Below are 19,719 nucleotides of genomic sequence, written 5' to 3'. Positions count from 1 at the left end.
TGATAGTTATTTGCCAATTCTTTTACCTGGGAACGGGGCAGACTAAATTAATAAATTTAGAGAAAGAGGACCATGGTAAGCCATAATAAAAGGTGGGAAAAACAGAACAATATATACCCTTGTTCTAGCCGACACAGAGAATGCTCGAGTAAGTATGTTCTGTATTACAAGCTACTATGAACCCGTGATTCAAATGAATATGAAACATAATCATTATATCAAAAGTAATTCACTATGTATACATTTGCTTTGGCAAGAATAAAAAGGATTGATTAGTTGGTTCCACTTGCTACTAAGAGCAAAATGCTTTAATCCTATTAAAAGAATAACGAATACCTTCTGTTTTAGTTCCCAATCTATTACTTTAGTTACAAATATATATTCAACGGAGTTATAATGTGTTTCGAGCGGTATTAAATTTAAACACGGCGGTAAGAAATAGGTAATCAAAAGAAAATTGGGTTCACCAAAGAAGAGAGATTCTACCAACTTCAATATGTAATAACCAGTCCTTGAGAGAAAGTTGACGGTGTTTTATAGTTAGGCAAACTTTATAGTTTATTTTCCCGTTCGTACCTATATAACGGGAAGCTCTTTAGTGAGACACATTCACCACCAATATAAAACCCAAAGAAAGGAGAGAACACAAACTAGTTATCATGGTTTGTCTCTGCAATTTTGGTTAACCAAAAAACTACTTGTAATAACTTTCAAAGTAATTCTCAAAAATTGTCAGCATTATGTTGAGTACTGTGGATAAAAACACATAGAAGAGCATAAAAATTGGAAAGGTGATATCATAACCTCAAATAGAGCAGTCTCATATTGTCAACCTGAAGAACGATCTATATTTCGAATGGTGTGCAGAATATTTTTTCAATGCGTAATAAACATGAACATAGTTGAAGAAACTAGAAGGCTTTATTATGGCAATCTTATTTTTTGTTGGGTTGGCCGGTCGCATTACACAATCACTTCTCTATGGTGTTGTTGGTACTTTATCTTTCTCTAAGGCAGGCCAAAGACAGACATAGACAAAAAACTATTTTTTTCTTTTTACCAAAATAAAGAGAAAATGTTACAACAAGCACCTATCAAAAGAGAATACAGTTCAAGAGAAATTCAATTTTGATTCATGAAATTAGAAAAATGGGTTTTACCCCGGTTCATTTACATCTTCCAAAAAATGTCAAAATTGTTATGCAGCAAGAAAATGCTCATTTTTTGGATGGAAATAACTTTCTAGTTTAAGGGGCAATGTGCAAGAATTTCCTATACACTAACTCTTAATCGAGGAGAAAACGGATCTCAACGGTTTGTCACTACATGAAATGCAACCTTCAATGGATCAACACATGAAGGCAATGAGAGATCGCACTGTCACATAACGAAATTTGCGCCGTTTTGTTTTATACGGCGTTGTTTTTTTAGTGGACAATGGCCGGAGATGTGCTGGATGCACGGTTGAAGAGGACCCTCATTTCCGTTTCACGGCGAAACATCGCCGCTTAACAGCGATGTCAGGCACATAGAAGACAAACGTCCAAGAAAAGCGTCAAAGGCAAAGAGTAAGACTAGTGAGTTGACGCAAGACAGCGGGGGAATGCACTCCACAGTTGCCTCCCCACTAATACGGGACATTTGACCCGAATAATGTTAATATGCCGGTTTAGCCTTCACAGGAAAATAGTAACGTAAATAGGCGGGGTTCATGCAGCTCAAAAAAGAAAAATACTGGGGTCCACTGGCGTTTTTTACGTCGACAAAAGATTATTTCCGTCAAATATGGTCTTATTTCGTACATGATTGTACGAATATTTCTCAGAAACTCTTAAGTGACAACGACAAATGTCGAAACTGCTCCTCTCCATTCGGAATATTTTTCAAGGAATGAGTGGGGTGTTGTGCATGTCTGCAACGTGGCGCTCGACACCTCCGCATTTAATTGCGTCCAAAAGTTACTGTAACGCTTAGAACTAACTTCGGCGAGACCGTGATGATTGTAGTGGATACGCTCAAATGGTTGCAGTTCCTTCAGATAAAAAGTTTCAAATATCTTTGAAATTTGTTTTTTTAAAATTCTATAAATATGCCACGAAATACCTCTTTGGTATCGATTGTTCCATCTTCTCTAGTTTCCATTTTATTCTATTTTGAAGAATAAAAATATCATCATCAATTAAGTACTCAAAATGTCTGAAGAAAATATTCCCGAAACTGATAACCTCAGCGCCTCAGTTTCCGTCCATTCCAATCAAGATGGACTCAAGAAAGATTTATCTGATTTGGAAACCAATGAACAACATGTCATTGATATTCCACAAAAGCCTGCCTCTGCCTACATCGCCGTCTGCATTTTCTGTTTGATGGTTGCCTTTGGTGGTTTCATTTCCGGTTGGGATACAGGTACCATTGGTGGGTTCTTGGCTCATCCTGATTTCGTTGGTAGATTTGGTTCTAAGCATTCCGATGGTACTCCTTACTTCTCAAATGTTAGAACTGGGTTATTGGTTTCCATTTTCAATATTGGTTGTTGTGTCGGTGCTGTGTTCTTAGGTCGTTTGGGTGATATGTACGGTCGTAGAATTGGTATTGTCCTTGCTGTTATCATTTACATTGTTGGTATTGTCATTCAAATCGCATCTGTGGACAAATGGTACCAATATTTCATTGGCAGAATTGTTGCAGGATTAGGGTCTGGTACCATCGCTGTCTTATCTCCAATGTTAATTTCTGAAGTGTCTCCAAAACATTTAAGAGGTACTTTAGTCTCATGTTATCAATTAATGATTACTTTCGGTATCTTCTTAGGTTACTGTGCTAATTATGGTACCAAGAAATACAATAACTCCATTCAATGGAGAGTCCCATTAGGTTTATGTTTTGCATGGGCCTTATTCTTAATTGCTGCTATGTTCTTTGTCCCAGAATCCCCACGTTATTTGGTTGAAGCTGGTAAAATCGAAGAAGCTAAACGTTCTGTTGCTCAATCAAATAAAGTATCCATTGATGACCCAGCTACCATCGCTGAAGTGGAAATTATTCAAGTCGCAGTGGAAAGCGAAAGGGCTGCTGGTTCTGCATCTTGGGGTGAATTATTCCAAACAAAGACTAAAGTCTTACCAAGAACTATTATGTGTGTTATGGTCTTAGCTTTACAACAATTGACTGGTTGTAACTATTTCTTCTACTATGGTACTATTGTCTTCAATGCTGTCGGTATGAGTGACTCTTATGAAACCTCCATCGTCTTTGGTATTGTTAATTTTGCTTCTACTTTTGTAGCATTGTATGTCGTTGATAAATTTGGTCGTCGTACATGTCTATTGTGGGGGGCTGCTGGTATGGTTTGTTGTATGGTTGTTTTCGCATCTGTTGGTGTCAAATCTTTACATCCACATGGTGACGATGGTCCATCATCTAAAGGTGCTGGTAACTGTATGATTGTCTTCTCATGTTTCTTCATTTTCTGTTTCGCTACTTCATGGGCTCCAATTCCATTCGTTATTGTCTCTGAATCATTCCCAACCAAGATTAAAGCAAAGGGTATGGCTATTGGTACCGTTTCCAATCAACTTTGGAATTTCTGTATTGGTTTTTTCACTCCTTTCATTACAGGTGCCATTGATTTCTACTACGGTTATGTGTTCTTGGGCTGTTTAGTGTTTGCCTACTGTTACGTCTTCATGTTCGTTCCAGAAACCAAAGGTTTGCAATTAGAAGACGTCAATATTATGTGGGAAGAAGGTGTTCTACCATGGAAATCATCCGCTTGGGTCCCACCATCTCAAAGAGGTGCTGATTACGATGCTCAAGAATTGGCTAACGACGACAAGCCAGCTTGGAAGAGAATGGTTGGTAAGAACTAAGCAATTTTTTCTTTTTTTTGTTCTCAATCTAATGCTTTTATGCTAATGAATTTTTTCTCACTTTAATTTTTTTTCTGTCCAATTATCTGTTGTGTTAACTAACGTCTATAATGTTTTATTTGAAGAGATCTGAAAGATAAAAAGTCTATAAATTATAATTTAAACAATTTTCTTTTTTTTATTACAGAAGCTTCTAAGTTGGAGTGTAGTTACGATCCAGTCGTTTTAATCTGAACAACACCGTGTATGTTCTATTATCACGTTACCAACAACTAGCGTTGAACCCATTATTTCTTTTCTGTATGCTGTCAGGTTGAGAAGACAGGGAAATCACAATGTAGTTCAATATAATTGCTGATTTTTCCGTAGACATCATATCTTCCAAATCTTTTCATATATCGAAACAACTTTCCGCTAATTTCCTTGCAACATTAAACGTTAAGTATCATACGGCATCATCTTTTAATGAAATTAAAAACATTTTTCTAAGAGGTAGATCACCGTTTTCCATTTCATAATAGCTACGCAGAAGATTGATTTAAAATGCCACTCTTTTAACATGGTTCCATCTAAGCACGTTTTAGTTATTTTGTAGATAACTTCAGGAAAAACCTAATTGCATAGCGTAAAACGTGTCGATTCACTTATTTCGTCGATATTTAATTATAGGGTTTAGGTAATCTACCACATGTTTTAGTGAATGTTCAACCTATTTTGAACAAGCACTATTTAAAAAATTCCCCAAAAATAATAGCTCCCTATTGATTCCATTAAATGAGTCATTAATTTTTATGTTCCATTGAATGAAACGGTGAACCAAGTTTAAGGTCCTAGATAGTAAAATTTGGCAGAATTCTATAAGAGTTGGCAACTCTTTAAGCTTTGAAACCTGAAGTATTAGGTTTTCTTTCGATGCTGTGTGTATAACATCGAAATTTAGGTATTCATTACATGTAGTATCCAATACACTAAGTTTCTTATTTAAAATGACAATTTCATCTGCACAACTTAGGACAGTATGTAACGCTACTTCATCTACGTTAGGTTCACATACATTGTCATTTAATGTACAGTATAGCTGTAACAATTGTAGCATTTGGTCACTATAGGCCTTTCCTTTTGTGAATGTTTGGTGAACCTGCAAAGAAAGTAGTCGGATCTTAGATGGTAGATCAGTAGTCCTCGATTCCTTTCCAAGAATTGTCTCGAGTTCAACAACCCTCCTATCCATGGAGTCTAGGCTCAATTGCACATTATTCATCTGTAGTTGGCTAAAAAAAATTTGAAATGTTGATGTAATCCAGTATGGTTTGTTGCTTTCACTGGTAATGAAGATCAATTTCTCGATTTTTTCAAGTTATAATGAAATCGCGAAATAGTATCCATACCATGAAGGTAATTTACAAAGAAAAAATTACCCTTTTTTTCAAGTAATATTCAATATTGAGGTACAGGAAGAAGAGGGAAGTATACCTGCTGAAGATATACTATGGAATCCAGAGTTACCCATTTAGATTCAAGTTCTCTTGATCATGAATTACGCGAGACATTCTGGAAGCAGCTTCAATCAGTGTTTCCTGATAGCAGATTCGAGGATGAATTGAAAGTAGTGTTAGATACTTTAATCTTTGTATGTGCTTCCAAGTATATTCCAATGAATGGTTCCACTTCCACATACGGGTCAAGGTTAAGTGGTACACTGTTTAAGGCTAGAAGAAGAACGTTATACCTGATAACAATACTGTCTGGATATGCAAGAAAGAAACTTTCTCATCTTTTATTTTCCACCAACGGCCATCCATTGAGCCAGAAATGCTATAGAGTTCTTAAAATTCTTTATGATCTCTTTGATTTCTATAATATTTCACTATTTCTTTCGTCATCACAAGGGACAGGGAAGAAGTATCTTTCGCCACTGCACCGAATTCTAAATGTAGAATCAGTTAGTGATATTACAAACCCGTCAACATATTATCAAGAGACAATGATGGGGGCAACAGAATATCAAAATAGACAACTATTGTGGAATGCAATTCTTGAACTGTTCAACAATACATTATTAACGAGTAGCAGATTTTACTTGACTAACGGCTCCAAACAAAAAGAGGTTGTAAGATCAAGTAATAAAGATGTATGTCATGAATGCCAGAATTTTCCTTGTAATCCATACCGGATATCATGTTGTCATAACTACTACTGTTACATATGTTCGCTCAAGGTTTTAAAAAGAGGAGAATGTCCAGTATGCAAGGAAAGCAATAATCTGAAATTTACACCTTTATATTAAACTTAATTCTGCCAGTTACTTTTCATAGTGATTATTAACAATCTGCATGACGATTTTCAAGACTATTACCGGTTCATGTCCCATGCACATTCACTAAGAATACTTTTAGGAAAGCCTATACAAACTGACAAACACAACGCTTGGTCACTATGAGTTCATTTGCTAGCTCTCAAGTTCAGTTAGAATGTCCAAACTTGATTGCTATATCATTTGGAATTTTTGCCTACAATCAAGAAGTTTCCAACCCTTATGATTTCGGAAAGTAGTATGAGTTCTCCTTATTATGAATCGCTTTTTTTCCTGGTGCGTTGAAGTTCAATACTCGCTTATTCGTTATTCAATTTGAGACTATGTAATTATGCTCGGGCTCTGTTGGACCCTGAATATTGGCTTATCGATAAATTCTTTGTTCGAGAAGTTCATGGAATCAATTATGCTAAAAACTTCACCGATTCATATCATTTTATGGACCCATACACTAGCCATAAAGCTTGTTCACTAAATGTAATTGGTACCAAAGATCTGAGATAAATATCCACACACACACCTTATCCCATCTCAGTTACTTTTCCAGCATATGCAAACATTCACATACAAATTCTGTCGCAAAGATGATGGGTGGTTTAAATTTAATGCAAACTCACGAAAAGGAACAAGAATAATGCCATATCATTTACAGTCATTCTCTCTTATAAGCATAACAGTTTGGAACTGTTTATACTTCCAAAAGAATTCTCTATACGAATAATTTGCTGCTCTAACTTTCACCAGAATATTAAGGTCGTATGCTAGTTCATTTTTCGTTAAATCTCTCTGTTTGAATGCACTAAAATCAAAATTATCTGATATAAAAATACTTTTGGAATATGAATCTGTTAAACAAGTATACCAAAAAATATTAATAGAGAGAGACCAAAGAATAGATCTTCCACAATTATCATGTATGCTCCAGAAGTGGCATTTAATCTGTACCTTATTGATAATTTTTTGAGGTTTAGTTTTGGGACACCAAACGTTTGGTAAAAACTTCCAATACCATTATTCAAGAACGATTCATCAACAGATGAGAGAATTGAAAAATACAGTGATTTCTTTTGCTGTTTATACGATTCCGGCGATAAAATGTTAGCATTCCCTAATATTTTATTTCGATTATTGACTTTTAATTGGAGATATTCTACAGACACCAAGTTTGAAGTAAGATCGCAGAATGCTTTCAGAACAATAATGGATCACTTTAAGGCATTTTCCATTTACATATGTCTTCATAGGCAAGTCCACTCTACTGAACAATATTGTCGATGATATGGGTATTTGTCTAATGCGGATGGTTTATTTTGCAACGGGTGGTCCTTACCGATTCCCAGACTTACAAATTTTAAAAATAGGCCCGTAATGACAGAAACATTTTCCTTGATGCAACTGAACGCTGTATTGAAATAGACACAACATACTCGAAGTCAAGACACTCTAAACGTTTGTGTAAAGTTTTGGATCAACATACAACATTTTATGGTTCATTATGTCTTAGTTTGTCAATCGATTCTCAACCAGTATATTGGGTGATTTTTATGCAAGGATTGACAGAAATTTATTTGGCAGCGCGGAGAAAATACCAATTGTTATTGGTTTAAATGTCTTCAGTTCATGATATGTCCTAAGTCCTAGCCAATGTTGCCATAATCTGCTCAAAACCTTTTTTTTACTGGTTGGTGTATGCTTGGCTTTATACGTGATATTGAAAACTTTGAAGGTACCGAAGATGATACTCCTGTACTGTGAATAATGATAATGCTTATGATCCAAATCAACAATTTAATGAAGAAGAAGAAGAAGATGGATTTGGAGATGATGAAACCATAACTCCATTCAATCATGTTTTCAACGAAGAAAAAAATCTTACCAATCTGGATTATTCTCGTCAAGTCTTGCACTCTATCTCTAACTTGTTTCTTAATATTAAATCAACCAAATTAATTGGTTGTCAGAAGTTCAAGAGAATTATTAAAAAATATTCGTCATCGTGGGAAGGAAAACGGTTGACCTTTCTGGATATGAGGCATAACATGATTGGATTGTTGAGAGAATATGTGACCTGTGATTATAACGAAAAAGTTTGGATTAAAATATATGCAAGTCATGATGTAATGATTAGATATCCAGATTATGTTGTGAACCCATATAAGGCCAAGCATACACGAACTAGTAAAAAAACAGAAGTTTTGAGCAGATTATGGAAATATTGGCTAGAACTTAGGACATGCAATGAAATGAAGACATTCAAGCCAGCGAATGTGAACAAAGATCTAGATGTTCCTAACTTTAAGCGATCCATTTTTGATATAGAAATTGCGAGGAAAAAAATGGCTTGCCCCTATAGAGATTTAACAGAGAAAGAAAAAATTTTAATATGTGATATATACATGGGACCATCGAGACTACACCCCATTCATATTGCTCCTACAGATAGTGCCTTTAACTGATATATTATTCCAATCTATGCCCTTTCGCAAGTAGCTGCAAGCGAGAACCAAATAACTTTTATTTTGAGCCAAATGTAACTCAAAAGATATCAACATTACAGAGGTTTTCCAAAATAGAAGATTTAAAAGTTGCTGATTTTGATTCAATTGAAAATATCCATATTGGACCTGAAAAAACACTTTTAAAGCATCCATTTATGTTGGCAGTTTCGACAATTTACTAGATCTTAGTTTTTTTGAATTGATCAATTAGTGGAATGCAACCATGCCTAAGTACTCTTTGGGTTACTGTGTTATCAATTCATGTGAAGAATTAAGCTTTCAATACTTAAGCGTAGTGGATACTGTCAGCTTAAATTAGTTCTTCAAAGTACTGGCATTTACCTCCATCCAATCGCACTATAAGGTCAAAACATTGATGAACCATCTGGGCATAGAAAAACCATTAATTTCCACCGTAATGATAGGTATCTCTGAGTTTATATATTACCACAATCTGGTAACTGAGCTCCCATTGAAAAATGTGTATAAAGAGTTTTGGAAGGAGCAATCTGGCTATGGTACGTTGGTAAAAAGTGTACATAATGTGAAAAGATATTTGGAATTCTGTCGGGCACATTCAAAACTGAAGATTTTAATCATTTGCAAAGAGACTGAGGCAGCAGATGCTTTAAGTGCAAGGTTGGGCACGTGGGTCCAATGCATGGTGAAGAACTTAATGTTAACTACCTTAAGTTGGAATGTCAGAATTAAACGAAGAAATTACTTTAATTTATTATTTTATACATTAGTCAATTTTTCTTATTATTCTATATTAAAATGCCCCTAAAGACAGAATGTATCAGTGACCTTCATTTTATATGGTTCCCGAATATTTATCTTTCACTGTATTCATTTTAGTTTGCATACTTATTACTGAGTTTGGCTGGGGGTCTTGGCATTAACATTAAGAAAAACATCGTGAATTCCTTAAGAAAAGCGGCACATAATAAACATTATTATGAAATTTCGAATTTTGGTTTGGAAATAGAATGGGCTGCTTCATGATGAATATCCTCTTATATCCAGTATTTGAAACCATCATATGATCAGTATCAGTTTTAAATCGTTTAGCCGTCACGTTAATCCAATCTTGGCAGGTAGGTCCAGATTTATTTGTTTGAGTAAATAAGAGCAGTACCAAACGCATCAACCCAACTACAAAATAACAAAAAAAGGTAGGTATAAATGTAAAATCCTGCGGGGAAATTGTCTGAATGAAAGAAAAGAAGCCATACATTAAGTACAATTGTTACGTACCACTGTGATGATAGAATTAGAAATGTAACACACGTATGCACAATACCAGTTGAGTTATGATCCACGTAGTAGAAGATATACAAGCCAAAATTTGGAATAAAGACAAATAATAATAAAAGAAAGGCAATCGGAACTACGGCTGGATAAAAAGTGAACTCCTCGCGACGATTAGCAAACCAGTTACTCAAATATACTCTTACACTGTTTGTAATGTAAGTGTTCTCTTCACTTTCTTCCGTTACTTCGAATAACGAGTAGGGAGGGGGCACATCAACAAAGTTCATGGAGAGAATCGGATAATAATTAAATCGTAATCTTTCCTTTCTGATTTTTCTTTTGCTTTCTGTACTCTAGAAAGTTATGGTTGTTCTATATTACTTTTATAGAAACCAACAATTTCAATGTAGCTCGCCAAAGGTTGGAGACTTATAGAAGTCATGTAACATTACTCAACTCTTGGGATTTCTTTTGAAGATATGAGTAAACTTGGTATGGAACAATGGTGCGGCAACGAATGCTTTGAAAAAATTTAAGAGAACGCACATACGAACGGAAGACCTGTCACTTAAATCGAAAATTGGTATTCGATTCTAGAAAAAGGTAAAACTCTCCCCTTTTTTTATACAACCCACCAATAAGGTTAGTATTTACTATTATCGTGTATTAAACCTGTGCCAGAAGTGCCAATGTACTGGAAATATAAATGACTGAAATGGAGTCTTTTATCCTCACCATTGCTATTCATCTATTAGCCTCAAAGTAAAGGTATTCTAATAGAGCTAGAAATTAAAAACGATGTCAGATACAAATTTGCAAAAAAGCCAGGGGATTGATAAAACAGCAAGCAATAGTGGTGATAGTTTTGAGATAATCAACTTGCAACCACCACCATCACTACCTGGTATTGTAAATTCACCTCCACCTAAATCTTCTACATCTCGTCATAAATACTCACATTCGTCTTTACCTTCCTCTTCATCCTCTTCACAATCGGCTTCACTACAACCTTTACTACAGCCTTCACAATCACACTTACCACCGCCTTCATCTGCACATTCGCAATCACAACCTTCGCATTTGTCATGGAAAGAATCTGTCATGCATCATGCTAATATGTTAATGTCAAGCGACGAAGCCGCCCTTGTAAGATATCAAGTTTATTTGGTTTGGTTTGTGATTGAAAGTGTTTTATGGAGGTTAAACGTGAAGGGTCACAAACTACCATCTGATATTACCCTCATCTTTTTGGTATTTCAAAGCGTTTTGTTGTCCAACTACACTAGGATACTATGTGGAAGAAGTAACAACCTAGATGCTGCGAGTTATACTTTCAAGTGGTTACATTATTCGATTGTCATCATTGGGTTAACTTTTTTTTACGTTCAAGCCGAATCTCAAATCACATCTAAAACATCTTTGCTGGACTCATTTGTGTCTTTTTTAATTGAGAGTATGTCCTCCAAGAAAGCAGAAAGTGTCTCAGATCTTCCCAGGAGAAATCACTGGAGACACGAGCCACCAGTCTTCCACGAAAAAGTTGTTACCTTTCGTATCGTGGCTGGTCATGATTGAACAATTGACAAGAAAAAATAACTCTTTTTTTTCCTTACATCTTTCCTCAATTAATCGATTATATCCTTATTTTAAACTAATCCATAGTCTATTTGCTTATTCGATTATCTTTGGTCTATATATATTTAAGCATCTCTTGTATATTAGCTTGGACATATCATTGTTTTCTGATTACCGCCACATATATGAAACCCTCAGTAGACATCGTCCACCCTTCTATGACGACGTCACTATATCTAGTGAAAAAGAATTCAAATTGAATGCTCAACCTTAAAGATGACTACAAGTTATGGTCTTTCTAAATCTTAAGTGGCTTGATGTTTCCAAGGCAGAATATCCAAATGATTCACGAAGACATGGTTCATAGATATTATTCCAATTTAAATGTGATCGAGAAAACTGATGTGAGTGTGCAGGCACCGGCAGAGGTGATAAAAAATACAGTAAACTAAAGGACTATGCTTGGAAGAAAGTGCAGTTAACCATAAGTTCCTTAGTTGACTTGTTTTTACCAGAACTAATCTCAAATTTAGTTCTTGCCCAACAAGTGGGGATAATAAAAAATGTGGAAAGGTTAAACAACTCTCTTCTCGTTTGGTAAAACTAGTTTGAATAGAAGTAGTTAATAGCGGGATCCCAAGTCCTGCACTGATGAAAAGATCAACTATCATATGTTTCATCGGGTTCATGTAATTGATTAAACTGATACAATGAACTATCTGCTGGATAGAAGTGCTGAGTGGTGTTTGTAAGGGCATACGAATCAATATACCTAGTCATTAGATGGACCTAGAGCCTTTAAACAAATCCCTTTTAGTGTTGTCCTTGAAATAAGCTGCCCCTGCAACGACAGTGGAAACTGCATAAACAACAGTTGTTCCAATGGCTAGTGTAAACTATGCAGGAGCAGCAGGGGTTGCGCATAATATAGGTGCCCAGGCAGCTTGTGTTGATGCGGCGGCAGCAATTACAATACCAGCAAGAGCAGCCACCTTTGCAAATGCCCATTTATTCCTTTTAAACAAATTGGGGTATTGGTGATTTATGTTCCTCGTTTGGGGTGGCTGGATTGATGTGAATAAATTCCAGAAAACTAAAGCCAACATTATCATTATGACTACTACCAAAGACTTGCCCGCATATGTTCTTCTATTCGGGATTGCCGTTACAGCAGGCGTTTGTAACATGACTATGCTAGATTTCTTTAAACCGTACTAATGATCTCGCCTTTAAATGATACAGCTCCATTCTGTTTGTTTTGACGGTTGTTTGATTGGTCTTTCCTTAAGCTTTAGGGGGAGCAAGGAGTGAACTGTAATTTAAATTTTCAAAGTTGCGTCTCCTTAGTTTTTAGACGGCACGTGACCTTAAAGTTAAACAAGGCGTAAGACAGTGATGATGGGAGGTAACGTGTTGGTATTAAGTGTCCATTGGTGGTATTTTGATGTGAGGGATCTGTTTTCAATATAAAATTTTAAAATTTCCTTCAGCATTATAATGAAAAGCCAACTAAAGCCTGTTTTTAATGTTTGAATACTTAGCTCTTTGAAGCTTAAAGATAGTGAATCGTTCTTCTTCTTGAATAATTCTTAAAATAAGATGGGTTGTTTAAATATTAATTTAGTATATCTAAGTTCTACAATTATCTTTAACATTTTTGCTAGCTTATTCTTTTAGTTATTCAATTTTCTTAATATTTCATAAATAAACGTTCAAAATTATAAAAGTAACCAAAAGATATTTTCTTTTTTACTAACGCGCATTCCATTTGTTGAAACATTCTGGTTAGTAATATAGAGTCGTTTCTTTATGTTGTACAGGAAATATAGGTTACCACCCACCACCATGTTTTACATTTCAGATAACGTCAGCGTTGTCGATGGGTTTGTGGTCTTAACTTTTGAAAAGGAGGGTGCCTCCGCCCGCAAGGTCGTCAAGAAGTTCCACGCCAAGAGCAAGCTGTTCCTGCTGGAGGAGCTCACCTCGAAGCTTCGGGCGTAGCCCGGAGCGAGTTTGGCGCGGAACGCGCCAAATCCCTTTCCAGAAGCTCAGATCTTGTATGCCAGCGTGAGACGGTAGGTTAGGTAGATACAACTTTCTACGCGTATTGTCAGGTCAATCAATGCCTTTTGTTCTTTTGTTTTGTTTTTCTTGGCGCGTCGCTCCTGGGAAGTATCGGAACGATGTCCTAGAAAACAAACACATGCAAAATGATTTTGAAGAAAACAACACTGAATTCTAAAAGAAGAACAACTACTTCTTTAGCCACCATTAATTTTACTCAGTCGAACAAACAAAGGCAAAAAGAAATATCATTATGAGCTGCATTAAGGTGGACCCTCAACATTGGGTTATCGATAAGTTCCTTGTTCGAGAAGTCGATGGTATCAAGCATGTTAAAAACTTCTCCATTTCAGGTAAGTGGATGGACCTATACACTAGGCATAAAGTTACTTTACTAAATGTAATCGATACCAAAGTTCTTGCAGATAAATATCCTAACACACTGCTTATCCCATGTCAGTCAGAATTCATTTTCCAGCACGTCCAAACACCATTATGATAGCTCAATCAAAAAAAGGATTGGACGCCCGGCCGAAAAACGATATCCCTGAGGTGCGCCTCGCTGATAGGTGAAAAACACTCGACTGACTTCGGCCGCCGTATGGGCACTCCCCGCGAACTTTTCTGAGAAACAGCAGGTGGTCGGGCGCCTCGGAGGGAGTGGGAAAAACATCCACCACTCGGATTTTCAAGTCTGGAGGTCGGCCTGTGCGGCGGAGGTGACTTGGGCGACGGTAGGTAGACGGAAACCCAGCACCCACAGCCAGTGGGTAAGTAGCGCAGGGACAGCCAAAGTAAAGATGTTAGTGTGTATATGTTTAGATAGCGTGTATAAGAGTGTACGTTTGTAGTTTAAGGTCAGTTGGAGTGCTAGTTGTCGAGACACGGTCGGTGTCACAGTGTATTTCTAGTCTTACACAGCTGTCACCTTGCACAGGAGCCTGGCTCACTCAGTTTTGAACATTCAAGCACGAAAAGCATATTACCTTCCTTTTTCATGCATGTCGTAACTGCACCAACGCGTCAGCTCGTGTTCTTTCCTCTTTGGGCCGTGGCCGCGTTCCCCTGTGGACGTGTTTGGCGTTGTTTTTTCTCTGGCGATGGCGTCCGCTTTTCTGGGACAAACGAAGAAAAACAGAATATATAACTGGGCCAAATTTCATTCCCTTAAACCACACTCGTCTCCCCCTTCCCATCCCACCAAACAACCATTCGCAAATCCCACCACCACCATGTTTTACATTTCAGATAACGTCAGCGTTGTCGATGGATTTGTCGTGTTAACTATTGAAAAGGAGGGTGCTTCTGTCCGCAAGGTTGTCAAGAAGTTCCACCCCAAGAGCAAGCTGTTCCTGCTGGAGGAGCGCACCAAGCTGGCCAACTACGCCCTGGTGGACCTGGACGAGTACCACACCGCCTTCCCCGGCTCCGACCTTGTCCCCGTCCCCAGCTCCCAGCTCTTCTCCGTCTGCACCACCTCCAAGAGGCTCTTCTACACCACCCCAGACGGCTTCCGCATCGTCAACAGCAAGACCCCAGACAGACACAGACGCTGCTCCCAGGAGTACACCGTCATCCCCGTGGTCTACAAGGACAAGCCCACCAAGTACCTCTATCTCAGGGACGAGACCCACTCCACGCAGTACCTGCTCGCCGACGTCACAGTCGACAGGGACATTGTGCACTCCAAGGACTCGTCCTTCTTCGAACAGGAGATGAATGTGGGTGAGATCGTGTTCACCGAGAACGATCTGTCCGTCTTGGCCGGCTTCCAGCAGTACAAGGCCCAGTTTGCAGAGGACATCTACTCCTACTTCTCCACCATCTACTCCGAGGTCAGGTCCAGGTACCACCGCCGTCCGTACCTGTCCTCGTTCCACCGTCCAGGCTACGGGGAGACCTTCCCCAAGGACCTGCAGATCCCCACCATCCAGAAGTACAGCTCCATGGGGTCTGCCTTTCTGTTTCTGGCGGAGGTGTTTCCACAACTCTCCTTTGCCGAGGACTTTACCTGCGAACATGAACAGAGTCCGCCCAAGTCCATTGATGCCATCGCCTCGTGGTTCACTTTCAAGCTGCTACCGGGCTCTGACAACGAACTGTGGTACCTTTTGGTGCGCATCTGCTGCTACAACTGGCAGGACACCTCCGTGGCGTACCCAGCTCTCCACACCTTGAACTCCTTTCGCCAGCTGGTCGACTCTATCCGGGCCCTGGCCACCTACTCTGTTCTCTACCGGTTTCTCCATGCTGGGGCCATCCCCGGTGACTCTACTGCCGATGAGATCTTCTTCACTAAGAAGAGTGAGCCATGGACCTGGACCAACGTCATGTACCACAAGCTGACCGTGGCGTACCAGAACTACACCAAGTTCAACGTCAGGGTGTGCAAGCCAGACGCCTTGCTTATCTCCGGCAAGAAGTTCTCCCGATCCTACATCAGGGAGTTTTACGCCAACGTCAAGGAACGTTTCGAGTCCAACCTCTCTGACCTGCGTCAGTATTTCGACAAGGTCTTGTCTGTGCAGGCTGTTGCCGATGCCACGCTGAACTCTCCCACTGCCATCGATGTTGCTGAGAATAGAATCAAAACCAAGAATTCGCTGTTGCTGTTGATCAACGAGACGGCTCTGGCCAATGTTGTTCCTGATTTCAAGCCCAATGTCACCATCGATTCACAGGAGGTCGCCAGGTTAGTCGCTGATATGGGAGTGTGTGTCATGTGGATGATCTACTTTTCTGCCACCGGGCCCTACAGGTTTCCTGATATGCTGATACTGAAGTATGCTGGTAACCAACGTAACCTGTTTGTGGACCCTGAATCTCGCTGCCTGGACATCATTACTGAGTATTCCAAAAACAGAGAGGGCAATCCAATGTGCAAGACCCTGGACAAGGTCACCTCAGACCACCTTTTCTACTACATCATAGTTGCACGTAACATGCTGAAGCACGCCGTGGGGACCGAGTATGCTGATATGAAACGGGACCTGTTCAACGAGACCAACGGTGCTGCTGAGGAGTCGTTGCTCAACGGCTACCTGGCTAGGTCCATTGGTGACGGGATCAGTGCTGATGATATGGACCCGGTTAGGTACTCCAGAAACGTGGTTAATTCTTTTGTCTTTGTGGACTGCACCTCCCATTCGCTCATGCATTATGCCAGGTTCTCTGCGTTCCTCAACCTCTACCCCATGTCTGTTAACACCATTATGATAGCTCGAGCAAAAAAAGGATTGGACGCCCGGCCGAAAAACGATATCCCTGAGGTGCGCCTCGCTGATAGGTGAAAACACTCGACTGACTTCGGCCGCCGTATGGGCACTCCCCCGCGAACTTTTCTGAGAAAACAGCAGGTGGTCGGGCGCCTCGGAGGGAGTGGGAAAAAACATCCACCACTCGGATTTTCAAGTCTGGAGGTCGGCCTGTGCGGCGGAGGTGACTTGGGCGACGGTAAGTAGACGGAAACCCAGCACCCACAGCCAGTGGGTAAGTAGCGCAGGGACAGCCAAAGTAAAGATGTTAGTGTGTATATGTTTAGATAGCGTGTATAAGAGTGTACGTTTGTAGTTTAAGGTCAGTTGGAGTGCTAGTTGTCGAGACACGGTCGGTGTCACAGTGTATTTCTAGTCTTACACAGCTGTCACCTGGCACATATGCTTTGCTCACCTCGTTTTCCACATTCAAACACGAAAAGCATATTACCTTCCTTTTTCATGCATGTCGTAACTGCACCAACGCGTCAGCTCGTGTTCTTTCCTCTTTGGGCCGTGGCCGCGTTCCCCTGTGGACGTGTTTGGCGTTGTTTTTTCTCTGGCGATGGCGTCCGCTTTTCTGGGACAAACGAAGAAAAACAGAATATATAACTGGGCCAAATTTCATTCCCTTAAACCACACTCTCTCCCCTTCCCATCCCACCAAACAACCATTCGCAAATCCACCACCACCATGTTTTACATTTCAGATAACGTCAGCGTTGTCGATGGATTTGTCGTGTTAACTATTGAAAAGGAGGGTGCTTCTGTCCGCAAGGTTGTCAAGAAGTTCCACCCCAAGAGCAAGCTGTTCCTGCTGGAGGAGCGCACCAAGCTGGCCAACTACGCCCTCGGTGGACCTGGACGAGTACCACACCGCCTTCCCCGGCTCCGACCTTGTCCCCGTCCCCACGCTCCCAGCTCTTCTCCGTCTGCACCACCTCCAAGAGGCTCTTCTACACCACCCCAGACGGCTTCCGCATCGTCAACAGCAAGACCCCAGACAGACACAGACGCTGCTCCCAGGAGTACACCGTCATCCCCGTGGTCTACAAGGACAAGCCCACCAAGTACCTCTATCTCAGGGACGAGACCCACTCCACGCAGTACCTGCTCGCCGACGTCACAGTCGACAGGGACATTGTGCACTCCAAGGACTCGTCCTTCTTCGAACAGGAGATGAATGTGGGTGAGATCGTGTTCACCGAGAACGATCTGTCCGTCTTGGCCGGCTTCCAGCAGTACAAGGCCCAGTTTGCAGAGGACATCTACTCCTACTTCTCCACCATCTACTCCGAGGTCAGGTCCAGGTACCACCGCCGTCCGTACCTGTCCTCGTTCCACCGTCCAGGCTACGGGGAGACCTTCCCCAAGGACCTGCAGATCCCCACCATCCAGAAGTACAGCTCCATGGGGTCTGCCTTTCTGTTTCTGGCGGAGGTGTTCCCACAACTCTCCTTTGCCGAGGACTTTACCTGCGAACATGAACAGAGTCCGCCCAAGTCCATTGATGCCATCGCCTCGTGGTTCACTTTCAAGCTGCTACCGGGCTCTGACAACGAACTGTGGTACCTTTTGGTGCGCATCTGCTGCTACAACTGGCAGGACACCTCCGTGGCGTACCCAGCTCTCCACACCTTGAACTCCTTTCGCCAGCTGGTCGACTCTATCCGGGCCCTGGCCACCTACTCTGTTCTCTACCGGTTTCTCCATGCTGGGGCCATCCCCGGTGACTCTACTGCCGATGAGATCTTCTTCACTAAGAAGAGTGAGCCATGGACCTGACCAACGTCATGTACCACAAGCTGACCGTGGCGTACCAGAACTACACCAAGTTCAACGTCAGGGTGTGCAAGCCAGACGCCTTGCTTATCTCCGGCAAGAAGTTCTCCCGATCCTACATCAGGGAGTTTTACGCCAACGTCAAGGAACGTTTCGAGTCCAACCTCTCTGACCTGCGTCAGTATTTCGACAAGGTCTTGTCTGTGCAGGCTGTTGCCGATGCCACGCTGAACTCTCCCACTGCCATCGATGTTGCTGAGAATAGAATCAAAACCAAGAATTCGCTGTTGCTGTTGATCAACGAGACGGCTCTGGCCAATGTTGTTCCTGATTTCAAGCCCAATGTCACCATCGATTCACAGGAGGTCGCCAGGTTAGTCGCTGATATGGGAGTGTGTGTCATGTGGATGATCTACTTTTCTGCCACCGGGCCCTACAGGTTTCCTGATATGCTGATACTGAAGTATGCTGGTAACCAACGTAACCTGTTTGTGGACCCTGAGTCTCGCTGCCTGGACATCATTACTGAGTATTCCAAAAACAGAGAGGGCAATCCAATGTGCAAGACCCTGGACAAGGTCACCTCAGACCACCTTTTCTACTACATCATAGTTGCACGTAACATGCTGAAGCACGCCGTGGGACCGAGTATGCTGATATGAAACGGGACCTGTTCAACGAGACCAACGGTGCTGCTGAGGAGTCGTTGCTCAACGGCTACCTGGCTAGGTCCATTGGTGACGGGATCAGTGCTGATGATATGGACCCGGTTAGGTACTCCAGAAACGTGGTTAATTCTTTTGTCTTTGTGGACTGCACCTCCCATTCGCTCATGCACTATGCCAGGTTCTCTGCGTTCCTCAAGCTCTACCCCATGTCTGTTAACTGGAGCATGCGTCTGCCATTCCGGGAGATGAGGCACGGTATGATCAAGCTGGTGCGTGAGTACGTCAAGGTGGAAGGGGAGGACGTGGGAGTGTCTGCTGCCAAGGAGACGCTGGCTGGTCATTCTGCTGCTACTGGGCTGGCCACCTACGGTATTGACCATGAGAAAGGTCTAGCTGCTGATGGCTCTCTTGAAGAAAAAGTACGCCTCCCTGGTCAATGCT

At 40.8% G+C, this 19,719-nt stretch overlaps 7 protein-coding genes across 7 annotated transcripts; 6 read left to right on the top strand and 1 right to left on the bottom strand.

The window, feature by feature from the left end:
- Positions 1 to 2,192: 2,192 nt before the first annotated feature.
- NCAS0E00160 (sugar porter family MFS transporter) lies at positions 2,193 to 3,869 on the top strand (the record flags this gene model as incomplete). Its single annotated transcript, XM_003676399.1, has 1 exon — positions 2,193 to 3,869. One exon carries the CDS (start codon positions 2,193 to 2,195, stop codon positions 3,867 to 3,869), a length of 1,677 nt encoding a protein of 558 aa, XP_003676447.1.
- Positions 3,870 to 4,578: 709 nt separating this feature from the next.
- Positions 4,579 to 5,130, bottom strand: LDB18 (Ldb18p; the record flags this gene model as incomplete). The annotated part of the gene is made up of 1 exon (XM_003676398.1): positions 4,579 to 5,130. One exon carries the CDS (start codon positions 5,128 to 5,130, stop codon positions 4,579 to 4,581), a length of 552 nt encoding a protein of 183 aa, XP_003676446.1.
- Positions 5,131 to 5,358: 228 nt separating this feature from the next.
- On the top strand, positions 5,359 to 6,156 carry NCAS0E00140 (uncharacterized protein; the record flags this gene model as incomplete). The annotated part of the gene is made up of 1 exon (XM_003676397.1): positions 5,359 to 6,156. The coding sequence occupies one exon, from the start codon at positions 5,359 to 5,361 to the stop codon at positions 6,154 to 6,156; it is 798 nt and encodes a 265-aa protein (XP_003676445.1).
- Positions 6,157 to 10,733: 4,577 nt separating this feature from the next.
- Positions 10,734 to 11,510, top strand: NCAS0E00130 (uncharacterized protein; the record flags this gene model as incomplete). The annotated part of the gene is made up of 1 exon (XM_003676396.1): positions 10,734 to 11,510. The coding sequence occupies one exon, from the start codon at positions 10,734 to 10,736 to the stop codon at positions 11,508 to 11,510; it is 777 nt and encodes a 258-aa protein (XP_003676444.1).
- A 3,164-nt stretch (positions 11,511 to 14,674) lies between these two features.
- Positions 14,675 to 16,864, top strand: NCAS0E00120 (uncharacterized protein; the record flags this gene model as incomplete). The annotated part of the gene is made up of 1 exon (XM_003676395.1): positions 14,675 to 16,864. The coding sequence occupies one exon, from the start codon at positions 14,675 to 14,677 to the stop codon at positions 16,862 to 16,864; it is 2,190 nt and encodes a 729-aa protein (XP_003676443.1).
- Positions 16,865 to 18,007: 1,143 nt separating this feature from the next.
- On the top strand, positions 18,008 to 18,613 carry NCAS0E00110 (uncharacterized protein; the record flags this gene model as incomplete). The annotated part of the gene is made up of 1 exon (XM_003676394.1): positions 18,008 to 18,613. One exon carries the CDS (start codon positions 18,008 to 18,010, stop codon positions 18,611 to 18,613), a length of 606 nt encoding a protein of 201 aa, XP_003676442.1.
- NCAS0E00100 (uncharacterized protein) lies at positions 18,604 to 19,272 on the top strand (the record flags this gene model as incomplete). The annotated part of the gene is made up of 1 exon (XM_003676393.1): positions 18,604 to 19,272. The coding sequence occupies one exon, from the start codon at positions 18,604 to 18,606 to the stop codon at positions 19,270 to 19,272; it is 669 nt and encodes a 222-aa protein (XP_003676441.1).
- Positions 19,273 to 19,719: the final 447 nt, after the last annotated feature.

This window comes from Naumovozyma castellii, chromosome 5 (genome assembly GCF_000237345.1).
Source record: "Naumovozyma castellii chromosome 5, complete genome".
Lineage (NCBI taxonomy): Eukaryota > Fungi > Ascomycota > Saccharomycetes > Saccharomycetales > Saccharomycetaceae > Naumovozyma > Naumovozyma castellii.
Note: the sequence above shows the minus strand (reverse complement) of the source record. Positions and strands in the feature narration are given on the sequence as shown.